This window comes from Lytechinus variegatus, chromosome 6, assembly GCF_018143015.1.
Source record: "Lytechinus variegatus isolate NC3 chromosome 6, Lvar_3.0, whole genome shotgun sequence".
NCBI classification, from domain to species: Eukaryota; Metazoa; Echinodermata; class Echinoidea; order Temnopleuroida; family Toxopneustidae; genus Lytechinus; species Lytechinus variegatus.
In genome coordinates, this window is record NC_054745.1 from 25,634,499 (window position 1) to 25,659,764 (window position 25,266).

Here is a 25,266-nt window from a genome sequence, read left to right on the forward strand (position 1 = left end):
AATAATTCCTTCTCTTCCCTTGTAGAGTCGGTTCGGGTGCGAATGTGTCTGAAAAAAAATAAGTAAAAAAAGGATCATTAGTAAAAATTGTAGATAGAACAGAACATATAATTTTTAAAAAATTTAGCAAGCAAAAACAAAGATTGATCTGGCATTGGAAAATAAAAGGAAATTAATTAACACCGAAAAAAATATATATTTCACAAAGTATAAAATCATAATGATGTAGGTCATGTTGGAATTAGACCCTGGACTGGACTCAAAATTAGATCAAGTGTAGTGTAGACCAAATGTAAATTAGACAAAGTGTAGACCAAATGGCAATTAGAATTTTTTTTAAACCAAATGGGTCAAGCCCATTTGGTATATGTATAAAGACTAAAATATATGTATATAAGTTAAAAAATATAATTAAGTAGCCTAGGTTGTGCTGAAATTAAACCAACTGGACATTTCACAAAATGAGAATTAGACCAAGTGTAGACCAAATGGGTTTAGCCCATTCGGCATTAGACTAAATGAGAAGTGGGCAAATTGCATGTGAACCAAATGAATATACATATTTACAATGTGGAACTGCATGATATAAAGCCAATTTTATGTACCAGTATTTGACAAAGTAAAAAAATATATAATTATGTAGGTTATGCTGAAATTAGACCAACTGGACATTTCACTAAAAGAGAATTAGACCAAGTGTAGACCAAATGGCAATTTAGTTGACCAAATGGGTTTAGCCCATTTGGCATTAGACCAAATAACAAGTGGGCAAACTGCATGTAGACCAAATGAAAATACACCAGAAAACACATTTCACAAGTTGGGACTGATATAGAGAGCCGTAGCAGACGACGGAGATGGGTACATGATCTGCGTCCGCAAAAAACGCGCACGCATCTATGTACTAACATGAAAAACAGCATATGGGACGATCTGACTAAAAATCGCACATGCGGGGCTATTTGAGAGTCACAGCAGAGGACGGCTAGCAGACGCCGACGGGCGCGCGCATTTAGCGAGCACATCGTGATCGTTTAAACTATCGATAGTAAGGACAGTGTATTAACAGGGACCCGCGATGTCTATGACTTTTTCGACCCATGTTGGTGCTATGAAATTGCTCTTTTTTGCAGTTTAAATGAATTTTACGTAAGTTTTAAGTGGTTTCACATGACAAATTAGATATTAAGAAATTTTTTGATATCATTCTTGGGGACAACAAACACATTTTGAAATTCTTGTTGTCCTGCCTATGTTTGTCTTTGGGCAAAGCACTCGAGCGAAGTTTGTGCAGGCTCCACGCCATTCAGTACCACTACTTTACGCTCCACCTACTCGAATGTCGAAACTGCACTCGATCTGATATTCCAAGTGACAAAAGTGGGATTTTATGGGGAAAATATAAAATTCATGCAATTTCACGATCTTTAAAGTTTAATTAAGAAGGGGGTGATTTTTCATAATGATGGGTTCCACACATGTGTATCAGCTGTTCAAACAGATAGCATGTCACAAAAATCCTCTGCCTTCTCGATATTTTGCTTTGAAAGTCTATGATTTAAATCGGCCACCTGTCAGAGCCTGAGAGACGAGTGTACAGAAAAATCACTGAGGGGAATTTAGTATAAGAGGTGCCTGGATGTAATTTACAGAAATGCTACGCAGAGAGAGAAAGATGATTTTACAAATTTTTTCAATGCAACTCAAACAAATAGGAATCATATGTACAAATCTTTACTTTCCCTGTATGAAAAATAGTATGAATAACTATCATGAACTCTTAAATCATAATGTAAGATTGCAAACAGTGAGTTATTGAATGATATTTTCACTATTTCTCATTTATTTTATCATGATGTTCCATCAAGTGAGCAGCTGGAAAGTAGATCCGACGGCTAGCTCAGCTCTGCGCACGCTGCAAGCCTACACATATATAATACACACAACACCCAGGCATTGAGTGTACTGTAGTGGTCTGGTATGTCGACCCACAATTCATGACCATGCAGCGATCCCCTGACGGCTTTTTCTTCTTTCCTTTTGTCTTTGACTCCATTTCTATATCCTCTGGATCATTTCCACACATAGCTCATTCCACAGAACAATCTTGAATCAAACGTACTATTCTTCTCGGCCTTCCGAGTTGTTTATATTTAATTATGCTAGTGGTCACCGTCACATATACAAACGCAATTCACAAGTGAGTCCAAGACAGCAAGAAAGGCATGTGGTACGATAGCTCGACAGCTAGCTGCGCCGGAGCTGGCGGCTGGTCGGCACAGAGCAATTCCGCAACCAACCGTGTTTTTTGCAAGAGCCGCGTCACACTCGGATAAATATGTCATAATAACATGTCTGCTACGTTATCGACTGGTGAGAAGGTCTCGATCAAATTTCATATTATTCGCCTTGAAATTATTCCTTTAGGGTCTATGGTATCATTCTGAGGGAGTTTAATTATTTGGAATAATATTACGGCCATAAATATTCTTTTAATCAGTTCCTCTTTGCAAGTTCTCCTGCTCACAGATACTACAACTTCAACTACAGTTTATTCCATTATTACCTTCTGCACGGACACAGTCCTGAACGAAAACAAGGCATTAAAATCGTCTCAAATTGCTACAAAGAAGAAAAGTTTAACAATGTAGGGACATATTATTGACTAATTGACTTTGATTAATTGTTACTTCCTGTCAATATCTTTCACAAAATCAATAGCGATAAATGAAGTTTTGACACAAAAGTACATGAAGGCGTACGTGCATAGTACACAAAACGGCACTGCCTTGTTAACTACACCGGGACCGAATACCCCCTGTGACGTCATAGTCAGAGAACACCCGTCTCGGTAGGCATTGCAGGAGCGAACTCAGGGAAAATAGGTAGGGATAAATCATTCAAATTCACTATTTTGGAAAAAAATTGGGAGGTCAAATCATCTCCTATGGGGTCATTCCATCTGGATTCACCCAGTGGTTGCACCCGACCGTCTCAGAATTCGTTGTAATTTGGTATACATAAAATTCACCATGGCCCAAGCACAAAACAAAAAAAATAGTCCAATCGGTCCGTCGGTTCTCGTGCTACGTACGGCCCGCCCTTTTCTCCTTGTTTTGACAAAAATGGGCGTGACCTTCAACTTTCAATGGCCACTGCGTCGTTACGTGTTGACCAATTTTCATGAAACTGGTACCATTTGATAGGAAATTTAGAGAGGAATCCAAAACATGCATCGAATAATATATTGGAGCAATTTATAAGGTCATGACCTTTGACCTTAACTTTGACCTTGAGTTTGACCCCCGGACAAATAATTTTTTAACTTGATTTTCGTGTATGTTAATTATTGGTATGATATTGACAAAATATGTTAAAATCAATGATGATATTTTATTTCTTCACCTTTAAAAACTCTTCCAAAGATACCATGAAATTTCACTCTAGTCCCACACACTGATATTCATGTTAGTAAAAGTGTTTACCAGTTAAATGATTTCTTCCAATCTTAAGTTACAGTATGCAAGCACATGAAAAGAAATTAAGCTTAATCAGTTCACAAATAAACGATTAAACCTTTATGCTCATGAATAGGTATCTGTTTAGGCATTTTGATGTTCATCAATATATATTCATTTTGATGTTCGGCAATATATATTCATGGTAGTAAAGTCTTCACTTTTATCATCAAAATATATACATGTATATATATGTATGCATATGATATATATTGCTGAATCATAAAATGCCTAAACAGATACCTTTTTTTACTCTGTCGTACCTGAAAATAATTGATTGTATCCATTAACATGCTTTTTTTTTAAATTTCATTTCTATCCATAGTCTTGTGCCACCAGCTGTTTTGGGATGGTAATATGAATGGAGTGTTATGATAAGATCACAACATTGGGCCAAGGGGGTGGTGGTGCAGTCTATCTGGTCAGGCACCAAATCACCAAAAAGTGAGTATGACTGAGAACCAAACAATTTTGTTATGAATTTGCTATCGACCAATCAAACGGTTTGATTTCAGTAGCTTGCAACAGTAGCTTCTAGCTTTCCGTTGAATCCAAAGGATAAATCTTGATTGTTCCATGCACACCTTAAATTGATTTGTTTGCAGGGTCAATAATCGAAAGCAAGTTTTACATAATTTGGGCAATTCCATAAAATAATCAACCTCTTCGTAAGTCACTACCTTTATTTTTCTAAAGTCTTACTTTACTTCATAAACTGACCAAGCCATGGTCAGTTTATAGCATTAAAGACTGTCAAAAGAACAGGAAGTCAGATACAGATAACTTCGTGAAGATCCCACATATAGAAGGTCAAACTTACATATTTTATGGAATGGCCCATTTATGCATACTGCCATACTTTGGCAAAAGGTAGCAAGTTACAAAACTACATGTATCATTTGTTGTAAATCAGCAATGTGTATTGGTCATTTACATAGGCATCAATGCAATTTTGCAGCTTATTTGCTTCAATATCTTTCCATAAAACGATTATTTCTTCCAAAAAATTTGCCTGAATGTGCAACATACAAAAGGTGTTTCAGAGACAACAATAACTCAAATTTGACTGATGTGTCACTTGCTTCCTGTTGCCAAAGTTGGGCAGTATACTGTAGTAACAAGGCCCATACTGCTTTTTTTCTCTCCCTTTTCTCATGTTAGTTTTTGCATAGAGACATTTTAATACAAAAATATGACAAATTTGAATTGTAAGTTGAATGCAAACAGTGCCCCAACAAGTACAATTAATTGTACATACATGTATTTATTTTATCTAGTAGATATTTTTTTTGCACTTGAAATAGGATTGTGGAATAAGACCAGAAAAGGTAGTAGATATGGCCCTTGGAAGTGGGGAGTGCTGGTGCTGAAGCACCCCCAAGATTTTCCCAGGAGGTGCTGCATGTATTATTTTCCATAGGCAACACCCCCAGAAAATGAAAATTATGTTATTGTTGAAACCTTATTTTTTTGCTGGTCAAAATTTTCTTCAGCACAACTCCAGCAAAAAATTATTCCCAGAGCCTTGGTAGTAGACATAGTTGGTTTAGACCAAGTGGCAATTAACCATGAAAACTTGAGATTAATATTATTTCTTTTATTTTTTTGTTTTCACTAGATTACTTGCTTTGAAGAAGATTCAGTTGGATGAGAAAAGAAAGACAAGGACCAGAGATGCAGTCGAGAGAGAAGCAAAGTAAGAATGCTTACTGGTTCCCTTACTTACCCCTCCCCCATCCCACTGATGAGACAGAAGCAAAACCCCTCCCCCACCGCCCACCCCCAACCTACTGAAAGAGAAGGGAAGTAGGAATACTGACTATTCCCTACCTATCCCACCCCATCCCACTGGGACAGAAGCAAAACCCCTCCCCCACCCCAGCCCACTGAAAGAGAAGCAAAGTAGGAATACTTTCTACCCCTCCCCTACCCACCCACTGAGAGAGTAGCAAAGTAAAAATGCACATTACCCCTCACCTACCGCACCTTACCAAGAGAAAAGCAAAGTATAAATAGTCACTACCCCCCCCCCCCCTACCCCAGCCAATGGAGACAGAACAAATTCAAGAATGCTCTTTACCCCTCCCCAACCCGGAGACATTTACTACACTGCGCTATACTTACCTATACCATCTCATCAAATTGCTATTCGTTACCCTGACTCGAATAGCCACCGGTAAAAAACTCCCCGAAAGAGGCTAACTGCAATCAGATAGCCTGGGAAACCCGTCACGGGACGAGACCCATAAAACCCCCTCGCCACATATAAGCCTCCTCTTTCGTTACCGCGACGTCGTTGAGTACACTCGAAACGTTTAGCCACCGCGCAATTTTTTTTTATGAATCACGATGTCTGAAGAAATAACTGAAATAAACATTATTATTTTCCAACCCTAAAGATCTCAATAAAAAGGGGAGATCAACTCGGTCAAGATAAAGCCGAGGGCCATTATCTCGGTCAAGACAAAGCCGAGAAATAATAACAGCACGATGATAAGGCGGCCAAGATAAAGCCGAAGAATAAGAAGTCTAACACTTATAACCCGGCCAAGACAACGCCGGCTAATGACACTACACAATCAGACACCCAGCCCCTTAGGCGGGAGATAGACAAGGGTACGGATAAATCGGAAGAGGCTGTTTACACTCCTTCCGATCGGGGGAACTCCTCATCAAAGAGTATAGGGCGGGCAAGAAGAAGCCTCGCGATGACCACTCGTGTTCTAATGACAATCAGGCTCGAGTTAACGACCCACTACAACCCCTATATTTTATAAGAAGCTTCGACTGGCCCGGGATTGTGACCGGTCAGTCCATTCATTGCCAGACCCCGCCGAGACGGGTCATCATCAGTTATCTATAGTACAGTCCACCAGGTTGGTGTATCATCGTACTTGTAGAATTGTGCAGGAGTTCATACAGTGCTGTGGAATTAAGATCTATTCTACGTACATGCGGTCTAAAATAATAATAATTAAGAGAAATTATTAACTATTGTAGTAGTTGGATCTTGGAAGCCTTGCAGGCGATCCTCCCCCATCGGGTGCTGCAATCGACCCATCCCGACCCCTAGCCGCCCGAGACAATGAGCTAATGAAAACTCGACTCATTCTAGACCATAATTCAATGCTCTAGACGTAGAGAGAGAGGCCTAGATCGCCTCATACAGATCGCGGAGTTGGGGCTAATGATAACTCGCCTCGTACTAGCCGTAGATAATAGGAGTTTTCCATCGTGGGAGAATCTGATTCGGAATTCGATTACCACCGACCCAATTCATTAGAAGAGATTGGGGGCGATTTCCCCCCATCAAATTCTTATACACTGTAAAAAAAAAAAAAAAAAAACGTGATTTTACAGAAAATAAACAGAAGATTATGCAGAAAGCAATAACAGAATCATTCTGTAAATTCATTAAACAGGAACTTTTCTGCAATTCAACAGAACAGACTCTGCTGCAGGAACTTCTTTTATTTTAAGGATAAATTTTCTAACAGTGTAGCAGCTCCTTGCATTCCCTGAAAGCTGCCCAGCAAATGGGATTCGATCGAAGAGATTCACCATTAGGGGTACGAGAGAGTTCTGGCTTACTCAAACGCGATACTCCGACTAGTGGGAACATGCCTTTTAAATACTGCCCTCATCTTCGGGCCGAAAACAGTATACCAGTAGCGTATACGTAGCGAATAATGAGCGAGAGAGAAGTCAATCTTCCGCCTGAACTCGTCCGTCTGCGATCAAGATGGACGTTCCGTATATAGATCCTGCTTTCGGGACGTCCGCTCCCAGATAAGCAACACTCTCGGCTTATACCCATCAGTAAAGAAGTCTCGAACTTTATCGGTTTGCCGCTCAAGACTTTGAGGATTTTTTGTGCATCCCTTCGGCCCCGGACGTTGCTTTCCGTGTCGGGGATGCGGGAGCGAGGAAGACTAGATCGGGCCGTAACCCTCGCCGCGGCACTGGTTACCACTCAGCCGACTATCAGCTTACAGTTGCAGCGCTGGACGTGGCCGCCCGGAGCGGTATGGTTTTCGCGATGTACTAGGGGTATCTGATATCCGCTCGTAGTGAAGCTGAGCGGCTTGGACTGAGTCTCTACCAATGACAAGAACTTATTGCTAGAGTCACAAAATCGCTGATCTCCAGTATGAGCAAGCAGCAATCAACACTGCTATGCACAAGGGCAAGGAGGGCTAAAGACTAGATGCTCTCAAGATGATTGAGAAAGGGGCAGCTACTGAGCTGGACTTCTCATTCTCAATAAGCTTCCTTGCGAAGGTAAGGACTTGTTTATGGACACTTTCAAGAAGTATTGCACAAGTCTTTTTCAGCCAACACCACAGCTGACAAGACATTTTATTAGCTCTCCTCGAGTAGACCTAGTCCGCCAGGCCCTAGTCCAGGGCCAGGCCCAGACCAGAGACCTCCATACGCTAGCTCTAGCTCCATACCCTAGACCTATAATGAACTTAAAGGGTCATCCCCCTCTTCCCTCGCTCTGGTAGCGACGCCAGGAATGAAAGGGGCCGCTGGGAAAGTCATAGGAATCCTCATGGTGGGGGACGGGGCCGCCAGGCGTTCTTTCAATGCACCAAATTCAGGGCCCCCACTCATAACCGGGACTTATGACAATCTAACTCTAACCCTTCCCCACAAGTAGTAGGGAGAAGACTATTTCTTTGCCTTTACTTTTCATTATTTGAAATCTGTTCCAAGTCCACAGCAATATGTAATATTGAGGTGTTCATGTGCCAAAAAAAAAAAAAAAAACTACCCTTTCATATCAGAACATAGAAAGGAGGAAATAGTGGTGATGGATGAGGTTGTCAAAATCATACCAGGCAAATCATACAGGCATAATGGTAAAACTTGCCAAACTTGGGTTACTTACAAAGTTGCGTTCACTTGTATAGAATGTAGACCTAGTAATATTCTTGATAATTTTGTGGCATCTGAGGTATATATCTACACTATTTTTGGCTTATAAAGCAATGACAGAAGTAACTTGTAGATGTGGTTTATGGAGTGGTCTTTGGATGCTCAGACAGTCTTGAGATCTCAAACCAAGGCCTGAGGGTGGTGAACCCTTAAGAATTGCTGCTATTGTCCATCAGTTTCTACCACACTTGCCACAATGATATCAGCTTCTCCTTGGAAATATTTATGACATAAATCTACTGTGTGTTCCAATGATAAAGATTCCCATACAATCCCAGAGTTCTCAATCAGGGATTGTGATTAAGATAATATTTTAATGTTCGTAATAGAAATATTCCATAATTCTTTTTACCCAATTTATTGTGAGCCCGGCAGCCACTGTGCAGCTCCAGACCGATGAGGCTCTATACTCTAAATGTTGAACGCCGAACAGGGTGGTAGCAAATACCCCCCCCACACCTGTTTGTGAGAAGTACATTCTACCAACTGATCCAACTAACTGGTTCTGAAAGTGTACAAGGGGTGGTCAATTTTTTGCCTACATCAAATTGAAGGCCAATATGGTATCTCATATATTTTGCCTGCAACTTTCATCAGGAATTGGTTAATGATAATAAATCAGTTCTTGTTTAGCACATATCACATTATGTCCAAAGACCTGGATATTATTACCCTGGGGTTTCGAGGAATAAAGTCCTGCCAGGTACCCATTCATCTCTCTCTTGGATTGAGTGCTGCGCAATGTGGGTATAAAAAAAAAAAAAACAACGCTCCACATCATCTGTACGATATTCATTAATATGCAAATGTCATTGGTTTGATCATGAAGCCCTCGTATGATATCAAATAGTCCCTATGGACCTTGCAGCAATCCAACAACTATCAAAAGGGTTGAGCAAGTGCTGTGTAAAGAGGTTTCCATCCAAAATAACTATTTGGAAAGGATAGAAAAGACAATTCTAGATTTGTTAGGGATTCCACCAGAAAGGTTATATCTTATGATATGACAGGTTTGTTCTCAAACCAGGGCCCTGTCTTACAAAGAGTTACGATTGATCCAATCAATCGTCCAATTCATCGTAACTATATTGAAATCCATCAGTGTCGTAAAATTTTTTCTACAGGAAATTTGCATAATGTCATTTGTAAACAAGAGAAGCTCATTGAAATTTTAAGAAAACAATGAATGCATGAATATACATCATAATTAGAACACTCATGATTCTAGACTCCAGAGATACTTCAGATGGTGTGGCAGTTTACAAATTGATCCAATTTCTGCCTCTTTAAGTCAGATAGCAGATTTATTTCCTTTATTATTTGATGAAGGTTTATCAGTCTCTTTTATAAGGGGTTACTGGTCAACCATAGCAGCCATTCATTCAGGCTTCTATAATAGGGAAACTACCTCAATTCAGCTGTCCTTACCAGACTAACAAGATCCTTCTTCTTAACAGATTCCTCCCAGCCGAAGACTCTTCCCCAATTGGAACCTGCCAAGAGTCCTTCGGTGCCCTAGCCAAATTCCCCTTTAAACCCATAATTGCTCCCTTCTTGATCTTTCCATTAAGACAGCCTTCTTGTTGACTATAGCTTCAAGTCTAAGACGTAGTTTGCTTCATACACCATGGTGAGACCGGGTCATATTCGTTGGGAGAAGGACAGAGTCCGCTTGATCCCTAGACCTGATTTCCTAGCTAAGAAATAGAAACCCCTAAATCCTGTGATGTTCTTCCAACCATTAGGGGGATATCATGGCTGAATGGATAACGCACTTGACTAGCGTCCTTGGAGTCCCAGGTTCAAGTCCTGGGGTGAACAATGTGATTTTACAGTCTCTCGTCAGTTTCCGAAGATAGGTTATGTTGTCCCGTACGTGCCTTAAAGTGGTACATTGTTTAAAGTACATTCGCACTTCCCACCAACTGTTCATTAGTTCAATAGAACCTCACAGCCCTGTTAATCCAATTACTATTTCTCAAAGGTTAGTGCAGGGGATCAGGTCAGATGGAGAAAATGCCATTTTATCAGGATCCTTTAGAGCCCACGATTCACGGGGCATAGCAGCATCTTGGGCACTGTTCAGGGTACCCCTTGGAGGAGATCCTCCAGGCATCCTATTGGACCTATTCAATAACAGCATCTTGGGCACTGTTCAGGGTACCCCTTGGAGGAGATCCTCCAGGCATCCTATTGGACCTATTCAATATCTTGTATCTTATTACTTATTTGATGTAATAGCCAAGAGACAGGTTTTGCCTTGGCGGTTCTTGTCTTGTCCTAATTTTTCCTAGGCTATTTCCAGTTGATATATTTCATTAACGTGGTTGATGATTCTTATCCCTTTATTACAAGAGTAGCTTCTCCAGTTGGGAGACTACTCCATTTTATAGTAAATCAGTTTCTTTATCATTGTTTTGCCTACTTGTCTGGAAAGGGTCTCGTTTCTGCCCCTCCTCCAGTTTTTTCCGTGCTATTCTAGCAATTTGATGAGATGGTATAGGTAAGTATAGCGCAGTGTAGTAAATCAGAATGCTCAGTAGTGAGCATATTATTTACTAACAAGCTATACTTACCTATAGCTCCCCTCCCGTCCTCCCCAGCAGACCTCGCCCCTCCTTGGCAACGAAAGAGGAGGCTTATATGTGGCGAGGGGGTTTTATGGGTCTCGTCCCGTGACGGGTTTCCCAGGCTATCTGATTGCAGTTAGCCTCTTTCGGGGAGTTTTTTACCGGTGGCTATTCGAGTCAGGGTAACGAATAGCAATTTGATGAGATGGTATAGGTAAGTATAGCTTGTTAGTAAATAATATGCTCACTACTGAGCATTCTGGTCTCAGAGACAGAAGCTAAGTAAGAATACTCCCTTCCCAACCCCACCCCTACTTAGAGAGAAGCAAAACAAGAATAGTCACTACCCCCATGTAGAATGTGTCATGAAGTGGTGGTATTTTTTACAAGTCATACATCAAAAAAATAATTGACTACTTGTTTTACAATGCTTTGGCCATTCCTGACTGACCTGAATGATCGCGATGGTTTGATTAGCAAATAATCACTCATCACTTATTTTCAATCCTGGTCATATAGTTAATAACTGCCTTTAAACAATGCTGAAATGTATTATTAATCACAACAATGTGATGATTTTATTCACATTTTAGAATCTTGGCCCAGCTGAGGCATCCCCATATCGTCACCTATCATGATTCGTTCTTCGAGGAGGTTCCAGAGTCTGTATATCTCTGTATAGCTCAGGTAAGATAGATGTCTGACTGTCTGTCTATCTGTCTTCATGTATATATTTTACTGTTTGCCTATCTATTTGAGGATAACTCTGTCTTTAAACTGAGAGTCTAGCTACCAGTCTCTTGTCTATCTTTCAGTTAGTCTGTCTACCTGCTTGGTTTGTTTATTATCATCTTAACCACTGTCATCATCATCATTACCACCAACCACCACCACAATCATCATCATTACCATCATCATTAACATCATCTTCATCATCATCACAACCATCATCATCTTCATCACCATCATCATCATCATCACCATCATCACCCCCATCATCATCATCATCTTTATCATCATCATCACCATCATCATCACCCCCATCATCACCATCATCATCACTATCATCATCACCATCAACTTCATCATCATCTCCAGCACCAGCATCATCATTTTCATTGTTTTCATCATCACCATCTTGATTACCACTATCATCATCACCATCATCTTGGATATTATTATCATTATTTTCAATATCATTATCACCATCATCACAATCACCTTGGATATTATTATCATCATCATCATCGACATTATCATCATCATCATCACCACCATCATCATATTGTCATCATCATGTTTCAGCCGGGGGGGAGGGAAGTCAAATATTGACCAAAAAATATGTTTATAGTGGTGGTTTTTCAGTTTTGGACGCGGGCCTCGTTAAGGGATTTTTAAAGAAAAGGGTGGTTTTGAAAGACTGGTCGATGTTTATTTTTCCAAAGCTAAACGTGTAAATTAGGGTATGTTTTTTCCCCCAAGCTTTTTGCCTGGGCTCACATTCTGGCAACAACTTGTTTAGGGGCCAAAATATTTAAATGAAGCCTGCAGAAAACTTGTTAAGGGGGTATTTGGAAATAATTTGGTCACACATGTGTACAGCAATACATTTGACTGCCCCCCCCCCCCCCCCCGGTATCATCACCATTGTCACCATCACCAATACCACCTTTATCATCACCAATATCCGGAAAAGCCAATTCCTTAAAGTCATCTTTGTCTTTTTGCCGCCCCCAACTAACCCAGGACTACTGTGATGGTGGTAACCTAGATGAGCGGATACAGACGGCCAAGCACCGAGGCAAACCGTTTGACGAGGGACGTATCATGCAATGGTTTATCCAACTAGTCATGGCTGTACAGTACATACACTCCAAGAAAATATTGCACAGGTAAATATGGAAGCAAAAATCTAGGCCATACTGCCCAACTTTGGCAAAAAGGAAGCAGGTGACACATCAGTCAAATTGGAGTTGTTGTTGGTACTGAAACACCATTTGTTTGTTGCACGTTCAGGCAAAATTTGGGGAAGGAATGAACGTTCTATGGAAAGATATTGAAGAAAATATGCCGTCAAATTGATTTGATGCCTGTTTAAATGACAAATACACATTGCTCATTTACAACAGTTGATTTGTTTGTAACTTGCTTCCTTTTGCCAAAGTACGGCAGCATTGCGTGTTTTCTTTCAGCAAGGAATTTACCCATGTTGTGCTGCTCTTTATCCAGGCAAGGTAAATTAATTCCTTGAGCTAGTGCTGCAGCCATGATAATAATAATAATGCACCTAGGAATGGATTATTTCAAGATGATAGATGACACAATACTCCCTCCCTTCATCACTCTGTGAAAGTGAGAACATTGAACTCTTCAAATCGTCTCTCAAAACTCACTTATTTCAGCAGATGTGTAATAATTAGCTTTAATGAGACGGCACCAGTGAATGTTCTGAACAGAAATATGGCGCAACATAAATGCTCTGGATCATCATCATATTCATGTAAAATGTCTACAGTGCATCATTTTTATTTTGTGTTTTGGTTGAATTGGTTGCCAGTTCTTATTCAGGTGAATCTTTTTAGAGGGATATTTTTATTCAATTGTTTGTATTCTTGTTTCCAAACGATTTTCTGTACTTTGTTATTCACCAGAGATCTAAAAACACAGAATGTCTTCCTTACAAAGAATGATGTAGTCAAGCTAGGTGAGTTTTCACTCAATTACCGTAAGGGCACTAGTATTCAACCCGTTTGGAGAGTTTCCTCAAATATATAGAAATATAGAATTTACCTGAATTTCAGACCCATCTTATTTCCAGCAAAGAGCAAATGCTGGTTATTCTTTTCCCATTATTTTTTTCTTCAACCTGTCAACTGTGTGCGCGGGCGATCAAATCATACGGCAATGGTTTTTGGCACTAGTATTCAATCTGTCGGCACTAGTATTCAACCTAGCGATGAAAGATGGCCCTGTCTCTCAATCTGCCCTTGTCCCATACGACAATGGACTAGACCATTTGAGATGAGACAAAAACAGGGAATTAATCAAAGCCAGAGACTTACATAGAGCTAGATCTAATTTAGCAATCTAAACCCTTTTGAGATTTGCAATCTATCCTCACTAGGTTGAATACTAGTGCCATTCAATGCAAATGGCCATCGCCGCATAATTCGATCCTCCGCGCACACAGTTGACAGATTGATAAAGAAAATACTGACAACAGGTTACCCTGGAAATAACAAAGGTATGAAATTAAGATAAATTCCCTACTTCTAAATATTTTTGGGAATATGTCAAAATCTTTGATATATGCCGGGTTGAATACTAGTGCCTTTACGGTACTTCATCTTTTATTTGTTTGACTATTATTGAGTTATTTATTTTTTTTAGTAATAATAATATTATATTGGATGGCTCAGAATGGAATACCAGAGTAAAGGCCAATATTCCATTCATCTGTGATTTGTTGAATATTGTCCCTAATGAGTGGAATATTTCTGGTATTCCATAAAATAAAGCCATCCAATATGGTTATTATTAATATGGAATAATTAATTTGTTGGGTGATAAAGACAAGAAATATGATATTTATTTTGTCTCCAATATTACCACAAGGGTCTAAACACATGCTACTGCTGTGTGAAGTAGAGTTCTGCTGCTGTGAAAAAATTCACAGGCAGACCGAGCTGGATTGGAACCTCTGGATTACTAGACCAGTGTCATAACCACTAGACCACTGGAGTACCCCTAGTATTCTGGGTTCAAACTTTCCCATAGATTGGATATCAAATCAACATGGCATAATTAATTTGTTGGTTGATAAAGACAAGAAATATGATCTTTATTTTTTCTCCAACAATACCACAAGGGTATATAAACACACGCTTCAGGCAGATCACTACAGGCAATCAAGGAGCGAAGATGCATTGCATATTGACTCTGTAGGGATATACGACACCTCTATTGCCTGCCCAAGGCCATCCATCACAATGAAAGAGGGGCGCTGTTATATCTAACATGGCATTGCTGGGACACAAGTCCTATTATTTTCGCATGTTGCAACTAGCAACAAAAGAACATACGCTTCTACAGTATTTATTTGATGTGTGATGAGACAACTGGAAGAGTAGATGAAGCAACTGACAATCTAATTTTAGATTATTCACTTCAATGAATATATTCTTGTGTCTCATATGTTTGTTTTCTTTATGAAGGTGACTTTGGTATATCCAGGACTTTAGAACACACCGTAGACAAGGCCAAGACCTGTGTTGGGACCCCTTGCTACCTTAGTCCAGAACTATGCCAGGACCAACCCTATAACAACAAGTCTGATGTCTGGGTGAGTCCTGGAACCCGATTGATCTAATCTGGTCTTGGTAATGGCCTCAAGTGGCTTTAGTCCCCAATTTTCTGTTCTACAAAAAGTTAAACTTGAGGACTAAAGCTTTGACCTATACAGGGATATGTTTAATCTTGAGTAATTGCTATGATTTTACATCAAACTGACATCCGGTAGACAAAGTTTTATTGTGAAAAGGCAGTTGTTATGCTTTTTACACTTATGCCCTTCATAAGACGCAAAATAAATAACTTTTGATAATATGGGATTTGTATAATATGGGATTTGTATAGTGCACATATCCACCTTGCTAGATGCTGAATGCACTCTTATATTACCCCGGCTAAGCTAGTCTACCGATTCCGGTGCGCACAGCTTTTTGAGGAATTACTTCCTGCGGGTGCCCATTTACCTTAGCTGGGTTGAGTGCAGCACAATATTGCTTAGATTTCTTGCTTAAGGAAAACATGCCATGGTTTGGAATGGAACCCACGTCACTCAGATTGAAAGACGTGAATCTTAACCAGTAGACCACGACCCCTTTGCAGTAAGCTGTGAAGAGGGCAAAGCAAATTTTTATGGGAAAAAACACTGCCTTAGAACCACATTTGGTTGTAGGATACACCTTTATTGTATTGGCTTAACGCAAACCCTGACATTTTAATTCTATTGGAATTCACACTCAATACACCTATTGTTGCACATCATGGAAGTTTCATTCCTTTTCAATAGAGCATACCGTATTTCTAATGTAATGTCAATAGCACATGGGAGAGCCCAGAAATGATAACCAATAAGGAGAAATAAAACCCCTCATGACCCGTTTTAATTTCCAGGCTCTTGGTTGTCTATTGTACGAGGTGTGTGCCTTTGAGCCGGCATTTGATGCTCACAATCTTCTTAGTCTGTATTACAAGATCGTCAAAGGTGATAACCCGGTAAGTAATTAGCTTGAATATTGTCACTTTGGGGTACCCCAAGGCTCAGTTCTTGGGCCCCATCTATTTTCTATTTCATTGTATTGCATGTGATCATGGTATGATATTTAGAGAGGATTTGCAGTTAAACATTGCATTTTATCCGTTGTGTGAGGTGGGTGCATTTGAACCTGCGTTTGATGCTCATAATCTTTTTTGGTCTGAAATACAAAATAATCACTTTGGGAAAAAATTTTAGTTTTTTTTATCTCAGAAAACAAGAACTTTAAATTTTAACACAATTCCCTTGAACCCAGTATTAGCTTGAACTATGATTAATTTTCAGATTATTCCGTCCATGTACTCTACCGACCTTCAAGGATTATTAGCGTTCATACTTGAAAAGGATCCGGATAAACGCCCAAGGTAAGTACTACAAATTACAATCAATCTTTTAATTAATGTTACAATCAATTTTACAATCAGTTTTTAAAACCATTAGCTGTCTGGTTTAAATCCCAACATGGCATAGCATCCTTTGGCAAAGCATCAATCCTCACTTTATTACTCTCCACCCAGGTGTTAAATGGGTTCCTGGTAGGATGGATGGGGGAGGGGTGGGTGGTTCCGATGATTTTTCGAGTTGTGCAGAAGAAAAAAGAGGAAGAAAACGTAAGAAGAAGAAAATGGTGATTTTTTACCCTTTTATTCATTAGGAAAAAAAAATTATATCGCCTTTACAAGGTACCGCCCCCCCCCCCTTATTTCAAAATTCAAAGAGCCCGCCCGTATAGATTTCATTTTACATCATAGTTATTCATTCATAGTGACTGACCATATAGATAACAGAAATTACTTTCAGGCCTGATGGTTAAAGTGGAGACAATTGCCAAGCAGGGATTTGAACTCCTACCTCATCATGAGTTCAGCGCTCCAACCACTAGACCACATGAGCCTAGTGTGGAGCATTGAGGCCCATTGGATTAGTCTTCTGACTTTGAAACAGAGGGTCGTGGGTTCGAATCCCAGCCATGGCGTAATTTCCTTCAGCAAGAAAGTCATTCACATTGTGCTGCACTCAACCCAGGTGAGGTGAATGGGTACCTGGCAGGATTTTATTCCTTGAAATGCCACCTAAAGCCAGGGTAATAATATCCAAGTCCTTTGGAAGCGCATAGGGACGTTATGACATACTGTGATATGCGCTATACAAGAACTGCGTTATTATATTATTACAATTGATTGTATTATATTTTTTCTTTCCAGTGCTACAACGATCCTCTCACAAGATTACATGCAGAACCACCTCAGTAACTTTATTGCTGAAAAAGAGCTTCTGCAGCAGCAGCTTGCAACGACAAACGCCAATAGACCACCGACAAGCTCCTCCCCCATTGCGAGGTTAAAGGTCACCAGTGTCGCCAACACAACCAGGTAAGTTTTGCCTGGAAAGGACGGTAAATGGTAATAATAGCTGGATTTATTAAGCGCTTTTTGTCCGAGGATACAAAGCGCTGCTATTATTACCTCGGCTTTAGCTGTATTGCCGTATAGGCACTGAAGCGTTCAAGGAATTTCTTCCTATCAGGGGGGATTTTTATAAAGCTGTTCGTAGGTTAAGAGGACTTTAAGAACGACTGGTGATCCTTTCTAACGTGCCAATATATACCATTTACCACAAGAAAGGATCAGTCATTCTTAAAGTCGCTCTTAACTTACGAACAGCTTTATGAGACACCCACCTGGTGCCCCTTCACCTCACCTGGGTTGAGTGCAGCACAATGTGGGTAAATATCTTGCTGAAAGTAAACTCGCCATGGCAGAGCTACCAAGTCTCACAAATTATGCGTGAGACTCAAGCATTTTTTACTATTGTTCATCCCCTCAAATCTCTGTTTCACGCAACTACATGTATCACAGCCTATCCCCATATACATTGTACACAATGTCTGATCTCACTCAGATTCACAGAAAATCTCATGCATAGCTGGTCTTTGAACTTGGCATCTCTGCCATGGCAGGGAATGGAACCCATGTCCCTCAGATTGAAAGATAAAAGTCATAAACACTAAAACCATGACACCCCCATGTTAATGTAAATGAAGATGATATTTATATTAGGCAGTGTTCTATAAGGCTGTTCATAAATTAAGCTTGAATTATTGCATGACTGGTCACCACTTCTTGTGCTAATTAAGGTTAACCAATGCTTCAAGTCTTAAAATAGTGCAAAAGATTAAGATTATAAACGTTTCATTCAGGTGCATGTTAAATGGAAAGTTAACCTTGATCATACATGTAAATGTGTTTTCATCAAAGCAGAAAGAATTAAGAAAAGTATTGGTAAAATTTTGACAAAAAACATCAAAGAATCATAAAATTATGAATTTTTAAAGATCAATTGAATGTACATGCATGTGACATCATTTATGACCCCTACTGTCTATTCCCACAAGCCATTGCCATTTATCCATTGACCTTTGACATTGTGTCCCATAGGAACCGTCCAATGTCCGCAAGTCACAGGACGAGGGCGTCTTTGCAAACATCTAAACCTGCCCGCTCTCCACCCAGGAGTAAATCATCTCTGGCTATGCTGCCCTCTACGCCACGGTCATGTACAGGGGAAGCCATCAAAGAATCACCAGGTATGGACCTTCATAATTTCAAGGGCAAGCTCACCCTAACTAGATTTAGTTTTGTAAAAATAGCAGGAAAATAACTGGAGAATATTAATGAAAATTGAGGGAAATTCATGAAAGATTCACCCATATGTTTGATTTGTTTTCTTGTTTCATTTAAACTAACTTTACTCTAGGATTAACTTTCACTTTTAAGGGAATTAAAAATACTTGTTATTTTTTTAATGTTTTTCCAGGTCTACCTCCCATTGTCCGTCCGCCCCTTGAACCTAGCGAATCGGGCGACTACCCCGACGACTTTGACAGTAGCGATGATGAACGGGATAGACCGGATCTAACGAGGAATAATGAAGCACACCCTCTGGTGAAATCATTGAGACAGGATTCTGAGATGGACTTAGAAATACCGGAAGAGTGCGAGTCTCCTCTAAACTCTGATGAAGGTAAATATATATCGACCTACTGTAGTATTCAACCCCCATACATATATAGGATTAAACCAATACAGGGATTTTAGTAGGTGTAAATTTTCTCTGATCCTACTGGTAACAACATCTATTTTCATGTTTACATAATTTGAAAACAAAAATATATGGATATACCATGAACTATGATTGTAAAGTTCAATAAGAAATTGCCAATTGTAGCATGGAAATGGTGACTGCGGTATATTTTATTCTCTGTTGCCAATTTGATAGATTATAAAGATCTGCTGCAATTTAACGGCTCTTATTTTCGAGTGTGAGTCATTGAATTAACCCTAGGACTACTGTCTTATCTTATCCCTGTATTGTACAGGTAAACTAAAATTGCAATTCACTGCCAGAAACAAAAATGCAGATTTTATGCATAAATTAGCATTATAATTAACTTTGCACGTCTTTTGGCCATAGCTTCTTGACCTAAGAACCGTTTCATTTCACATCAGACAACAAATGTCATATCTATATTTTATTTTTTCAAAATATGAACATGATTAGATAATTAATGATATTGCCAATTTGAGGTTGCCAATTTTGTTTAGTTCTATTTTAGTCAGCATTCATTCCTCATGTATTTTTTTTTTGTTCATGTATCAGATATTCCAGAGGAGCTCGAGGTGGAGGAAGAAGGAGAAGAGAACACGATAGACAGAAGAACTGAACGAACAGAAGAAGAGGAAGAGTATGCAAGTGATTTTGAAGATGACGATGAGGTATGTTGCCACAGACGTCCGTTTTTATTGTTTAATCCATAGATCACATAGCTTTCACAAGGTCAAAATTAACCTTAACTTTGCTCCTCAAAATTGGCAACCTCAAATTGACAATAGTGATTAATTTTCTAATCATGTTCAAAATTTGACCGAAATAAAATATAGATACAACATTCATGAGTCATATTTTGAAGTTTTAAACTGCGATTTATTGTTCTAACAGCATTGCCAGTTTAGAGCGTATAATGATCAAGCACAAAAAAATTGTTTTGTTGCTTTACAATGAGAAAAACAGTAACCCTTTTTTTCCTTTGAACTTTTTTGAAGTGGTCCAACTTTCTGATATGAAGAAAATTATTGAATTTCTTTGAGATCTACACCATTATCAATTTTTAATGGGCCTAACAAGAATATTTTTCTGTTCATATTGGTCAAGCAACTTTGGCCAAATTCAAAATTCACTGTCCAGACAAAAATTTTGTCTGATCTATGACCATTAGGTCAGTGCTAGTGTTTAGCCCTGTTTAAGGGGAAAGTTATTATACCATGATCCCTTTCCCCTAAAGCACTCCTCTTCTAAAATGAACTACATTGGCTACCTGTTTCTGATAGAATACATTATCGAATACTTGTTCAAACCTACAAGTCTCTGTCAACCACACTACCTTCTTACATTTCTTCATTATTTCAGCAACAAAGATCTACTCACTCTCTTCGTTCTACGGCTGCTCCTTCCCATGTAATTCCAAAGTCCAGAAAACAGGCCGGTTTCAACTCCTTTCAATCTCTTGCCCCCCCGTCTTTGGAACAAACTCCCTCCATCTCTTCGAAACCTCTCTTCTCTTATCTCTTCAAAAAACATCTCAAAACACACTTATATAACCATCCATAAACCTTAACTTGTCTTATGCAATTAACAGCGCTTTGTATCCTCTGGAAAAAGCGCTATATAAATCCAATTATTATTATTATCACGGGGATCCTATAACAAGAGTCTTATTGTGGTTGGATCACCGTTTCTTTAACTAGGTTCTCGAGGATATTCTGAGCAACGCAAGGACTGCGGCCAACGTTGATGTTTAGAATAGTGATGAGGACGATAGCTTTATAAATTCCTGTATTATTACATTTCTTTGACTACATGTAGGTTCTTGAGGATATTCTAAGCAATGCGAGGACTGCGGCAAACGTTGATGTTCAGAATAGTGATGAGGACGATAGCTTTGAAGATTCAGCCAACCTCTCAGATGATATCACCAGCTGTCAACAACTATTAGCAGAGTGAGTACTGTAGAGGAGCCTTCCTAAAAGAATTTAATTGCAGCAAACAATTATTTCTTGAGAACGTCTTTAATATCAAGGTTAATTGTCATTACGTTAACATAGATCTAAATCTGGTACAGTAATGTATTCTTAATTTAGTGAAATCATGAAATCTCAGCTGAAAAGCGATAACTCTGAAGGTTACTAACGCAGGAAAGCATATGAGGGACAGTGTACTTATATTGCTTGGAAAGAGACCCGACATTTGATGGAATTCTGTGCTTATTTTGCTAATTTCTCGGAAATTACGCATGTTTTTCTAGAGTCATTTGGCACATATGTTTTATTCATACATACAAATACTTGGGTAGTGATGTTATTGGATTCTGATCGAACTGATCTAGATTTTTAACAAAACTTGCATTTATATGATAGCGAGAAGTCTCTCATTAAAGCAAAACAGGATAAAAAAAATTTGTTTGCTAGAACCTGACCAGCTCTATTAATAGTGAAAGCTTAGGTCTACTAAGAGATATCTTTACAGTATCATTTTGTATTTCTTCTTTCGACAGTGAATGCAGAGGTGTCCTGGGAAATGATATATTCTCTGAGATTGAATGTAAAATTCGGGAGAATCGAGGGAAAGACCTGGATCCCGATCAACTAAGGTGAGTTGCTTGAACTCTACGGCCCGAACTCACAAAGGTGGTTTTGAAAACCCACGGTTGAGTCCATGGAACATGCAGATTTCGTGTATAAATTACGCTTAATTTAGCGCGTATCGGGTGCATGTATAAAACATTCCAATGTTGATGAGCGCTTTTGTCAGTGTGCCAAATGATGCCTGTTACCATGGTTAGATACATGTATTATATTGCATTCATGAGTCCACTGTTTGGAGAGTGGACTCCTGAATAAAAAAAGCATGGAAAACCGCTGCAACAGGCGTCAATTTGGCGCACTGACAAAAGCGTACATCAGTATTGGACGTTTTTTATACACGCGCCCGATACGCGCTAGAGCGTAATTTATACAAGAAATCTACATAGACCATGGATTTAACCGTGGGTTTTCAAAACCACCTTTGTGAATTCGGGCCTTTGTGTGCCGAGCCATTATCCAGGGAGGGATCAGGAGCAGTGAATGAAATAGACTTGCTCAATTCAACTCGCAATGACTTTTCACTGCAGTATTTTGAGGGAAAGTGTTTCACAGCAAAGTTGTATAGAATTTCACAAGCTACCTGACTCTAATATATAATATGACTACAGTCCGACCTCTCTTATCCGGCCTCCCCTTATCCGGACGCACACTTGCCGAGATTTTTTTTTTTTTCTTAATTCAATCTAGTCCCGATACGTGAGGAAATGAGATTTCAATCTAAACTCAATCCTATACGTAAACTCACTTTGATTAAATATATTTCCCAACATAGTCACCCTACACCAAACATATTTTTCATGAAAATATCTCACCCAAAGAACTTTAGGAATGAAAATTTCCAGTAAATCAGGGTGCAGCACGAACATTTCATCATGTTTTTCTTCTTGCTTCGCGGGAAAAACAACACATGTCTTGCTAGCTAAATTTAGGCCTCAATACGGACAGCGACATCTATCATGTTTGAGCCTGCAGTCAGTGTAACAATGGCTGACATTGCGAAGCTGCGATACCCGCCGCGATGATCTAATTTTAAAACTTGATTTCATCGAGTCATTCTCTTTCTTTCGAGGTATGATCGATGTATACCTCTGTCATTTTAGCAGGTAAATTATCCATGAGTTTTGGCCATCGATCGATTTCATTGCCATAAAAACACTGCCTATAATTTGCACTGACTCTGCAGTGAATATTTCCGTACCATACGCCCACTACAATAGTGTAGCTACCGCTACTGGGGAGGCAGCCGGCAGCGCAGCTGCGTGTATTTAGTATTGGGTCTCCCAGATCCGGATAAATCCCTTATCCGGATTGGTGCTGGTCCCAACATGTCCGGATAAGAGAGGTCGGACTGTATTATAATATTACTCTCTTCGCAAGATGGGGTCGGGAAGTCTACCAAATACACATTGACAGAATGTAAACATCTTTAGCTGGAGAAGTTAAATTTGTTTTGGGGGGGGGGCTCTGATATAAAAGTATTTGTGAAATCTATGCTACGTCTTATCTATTTTCTCTATTTGTGTTTTTTTTTCTTTCCTGCAGACTTCAGTTTGAGGAAGCCATTGGCAGTGAGAGAATGGAAACATGCTACCTTCTTAGCGAACTTCTATCGGAGGTTAATGATACACAAAGTAGAAAGATGGGAACATTACCAGTCTCATGATATTCATTGAGTGGTTTGAAAGAATGGTAACCTGCTATCATCTTAGCGAACTTCTATTGGAGGTTACTGATACTCAAAGTAGAAAGATGGGATCGCTGCCAGTCTTGAGACATGCATTCAATGATTTGAGAGAATGGTAACATGGTCCCTTCTTAGTGAGATTCTATCAGACATTAATGATGCAAAAAATAGATAGATGGGATCGCTGCCAGTCTTATGACATGCATTCAATGATGTGAGAGAATGGTAACATGGTCCCTTCTTCATGAGAAAGATAGCATAACAACCAGTCTCATGAAATACATTCAGTAATTTGAGAGAATGGTAACATGGTCCCTTTTTAGTGAGCTTCTGTTAGACATTAATTTTACAGAAAATAGAAATATGGGTTCAGTACCAGTCTCGGGAAATGCATGGTGATTTTAGAGAATGGAAACATGGCAGAGGCTGCGGAACGGTTTTCAAAGTGGGGAGGCTGACCATGCACAATCCTTATGGTCATTTTTACGTTTTTGAAAAAAGTGGGGGGGGCTGAAGCCCAGCCCCCATCCCCCGGTGCCGCGGCCCCTGTATGTCCCTTCTTAGTGAGCTTTTATCAGACAATGATACAGCAAAAAGAAAAATCGGGTCGCAAACCGTCTTTTTGAAGGCATACAGTGATGTGGTAAGAATTATAGCTAGTATTTAACTTTCATGAATTCATTCCAAAAATTCCATGTATGTTATCAGTAATCTTCCTTTATTTCACCTTGCTTCGTTTCATTCCAAAGTTTTTATAATACTTCCTTCAATAACTATGTCTTTCAATTCTATTATAAAATTAGAATCATTGTAAAAAAAATAATGAAAAAAATGTATGTTTGTATGTAGTTGTATGTATGTACTGGCTTTAAGGCCACCGCACACCTTACGACCCGACCGGCCGCCGACTGGCTTGCGACTGGGTGAGGGGAGATGTGACGTTACAGCACTTGTCAGCTTGAGCGTCGCAGACCAGTCACAGAGAAGTCGCAAGGAAAATCAGAAGGATTTGACATGTCGAATCCTTATGACTGGATCACAAGCTCAATCCAGCTCCAGCCAATCAGACAGCAGAGTTGCATATCGCGTATTATGATAAACAACGCGCATACGCAGTAGTAAGCGCAATTTCTCAGATGCTATGCCAAAAAGCGCATGCGTGAGTCACAGATCGGATCGCAAGGTGTGCGGTCTCGAGGCTTATGACTGCCTTGCGATTCATCTCCCCTCACTGAGTCGCAAGCCAGTCGCCGACCAGTCAGGTCGTAAGGTGTGTGCGGTGGCCTTAAGATGCCTGTTGTTGTCAGGGTTATATTGGAGATTGGTTGATTATTACTATTACACCTTGATATGTGTTGAAATGGTGCAAATGAATATGATTAATATTTCATCCATTTTTTTCAACATTTTTATCTTAGTATTCTATTATATACATGTATGCTTTCAGTAGCGGATCCAGGTTCAAGTACAGGGGGTGCCGATGACAATTTTCTTCAATTTAGCAATAGTAGTATAATGTATAATGAGTGAT

The 25,266-nt window shown here is 39.5% G+C and overlaps 1 protein-coding gene across 1 annotated transcript in view; it reads left to right on the forward strand.

Moving 5' to 3' along the window:
* Positions 1 to 24,200, forward strand: part of LOC121417265 (serine/threonine-protein kinase Nek6-like) — a 28,334-nt gene extending 4,134 nt beyond the window's left edge. Inside the window, exons 2-16 of the mRNA XM_041610903.1 lie at positions 3,844 to 3,962; positions 5,137 to 5,214; positions 11,623 to 11,716; positions 12,776 to 12,921; positions 13,681 to 13,733; positions 15,244 to 15,371; positions 16,208 to 16,309; positions 16,635 to 16,714; positions 17,555 to 17,722; positions 18,788 to 18,936; positions 19,167 to 19,373; positions 20,010 to 20,125; positions 21,273 to 21,406; positions 21,961 to 22,056; positions 23,594 to 24,200. Of these exons, the coding sequence (XP_041466837.1) occupies positions 3,880 to 3,962; positions 5,137 to 5,214; positions 11,623 to 11,716; positions 12,776 to 12,921; positions 13,681 to 13,733; positions 15,244 to 15,371; positions 16,208 to 16,309; positions 16,635 to 16,714; positions 17,555 to 17,722; positions 18,788 to 18,936; positions 19,167 to 19,373; positions 20,010 to 20,125; positions 21,273 to 21,406; positions 21,961 to 22,056; positions 23,594 to 23,714 (1,755 nt within the window). The 5' untranslated portion in view covers positions 3,844 to 3,879 and the 3' untranslated portion in view covers positions 23,715 to 24,200. The remainder of the gene's footprint in view (positions 1 to 3,843; positions 3,963 to 5,136; positions 5,215 to 11,622; positions 11,717 to 12,775; positions 12,922 to 13,680; positions 13,734 to 15,243; positions 15,372 to 16,207; positions 16,310 to 16,634; positions 16,715 to 17,554; positions 17,723 to 18,787; positions 18,937 to 19,166; positions 19,374 to 20,009; positions 20,126 to 21,272; positions 21,407 to 21,960; positions 22,057 to 23,593) is intronic.
* The last annotated feature ends 1,066 nt before the right edge of the window (positions 24,201 to 25,266 follow it).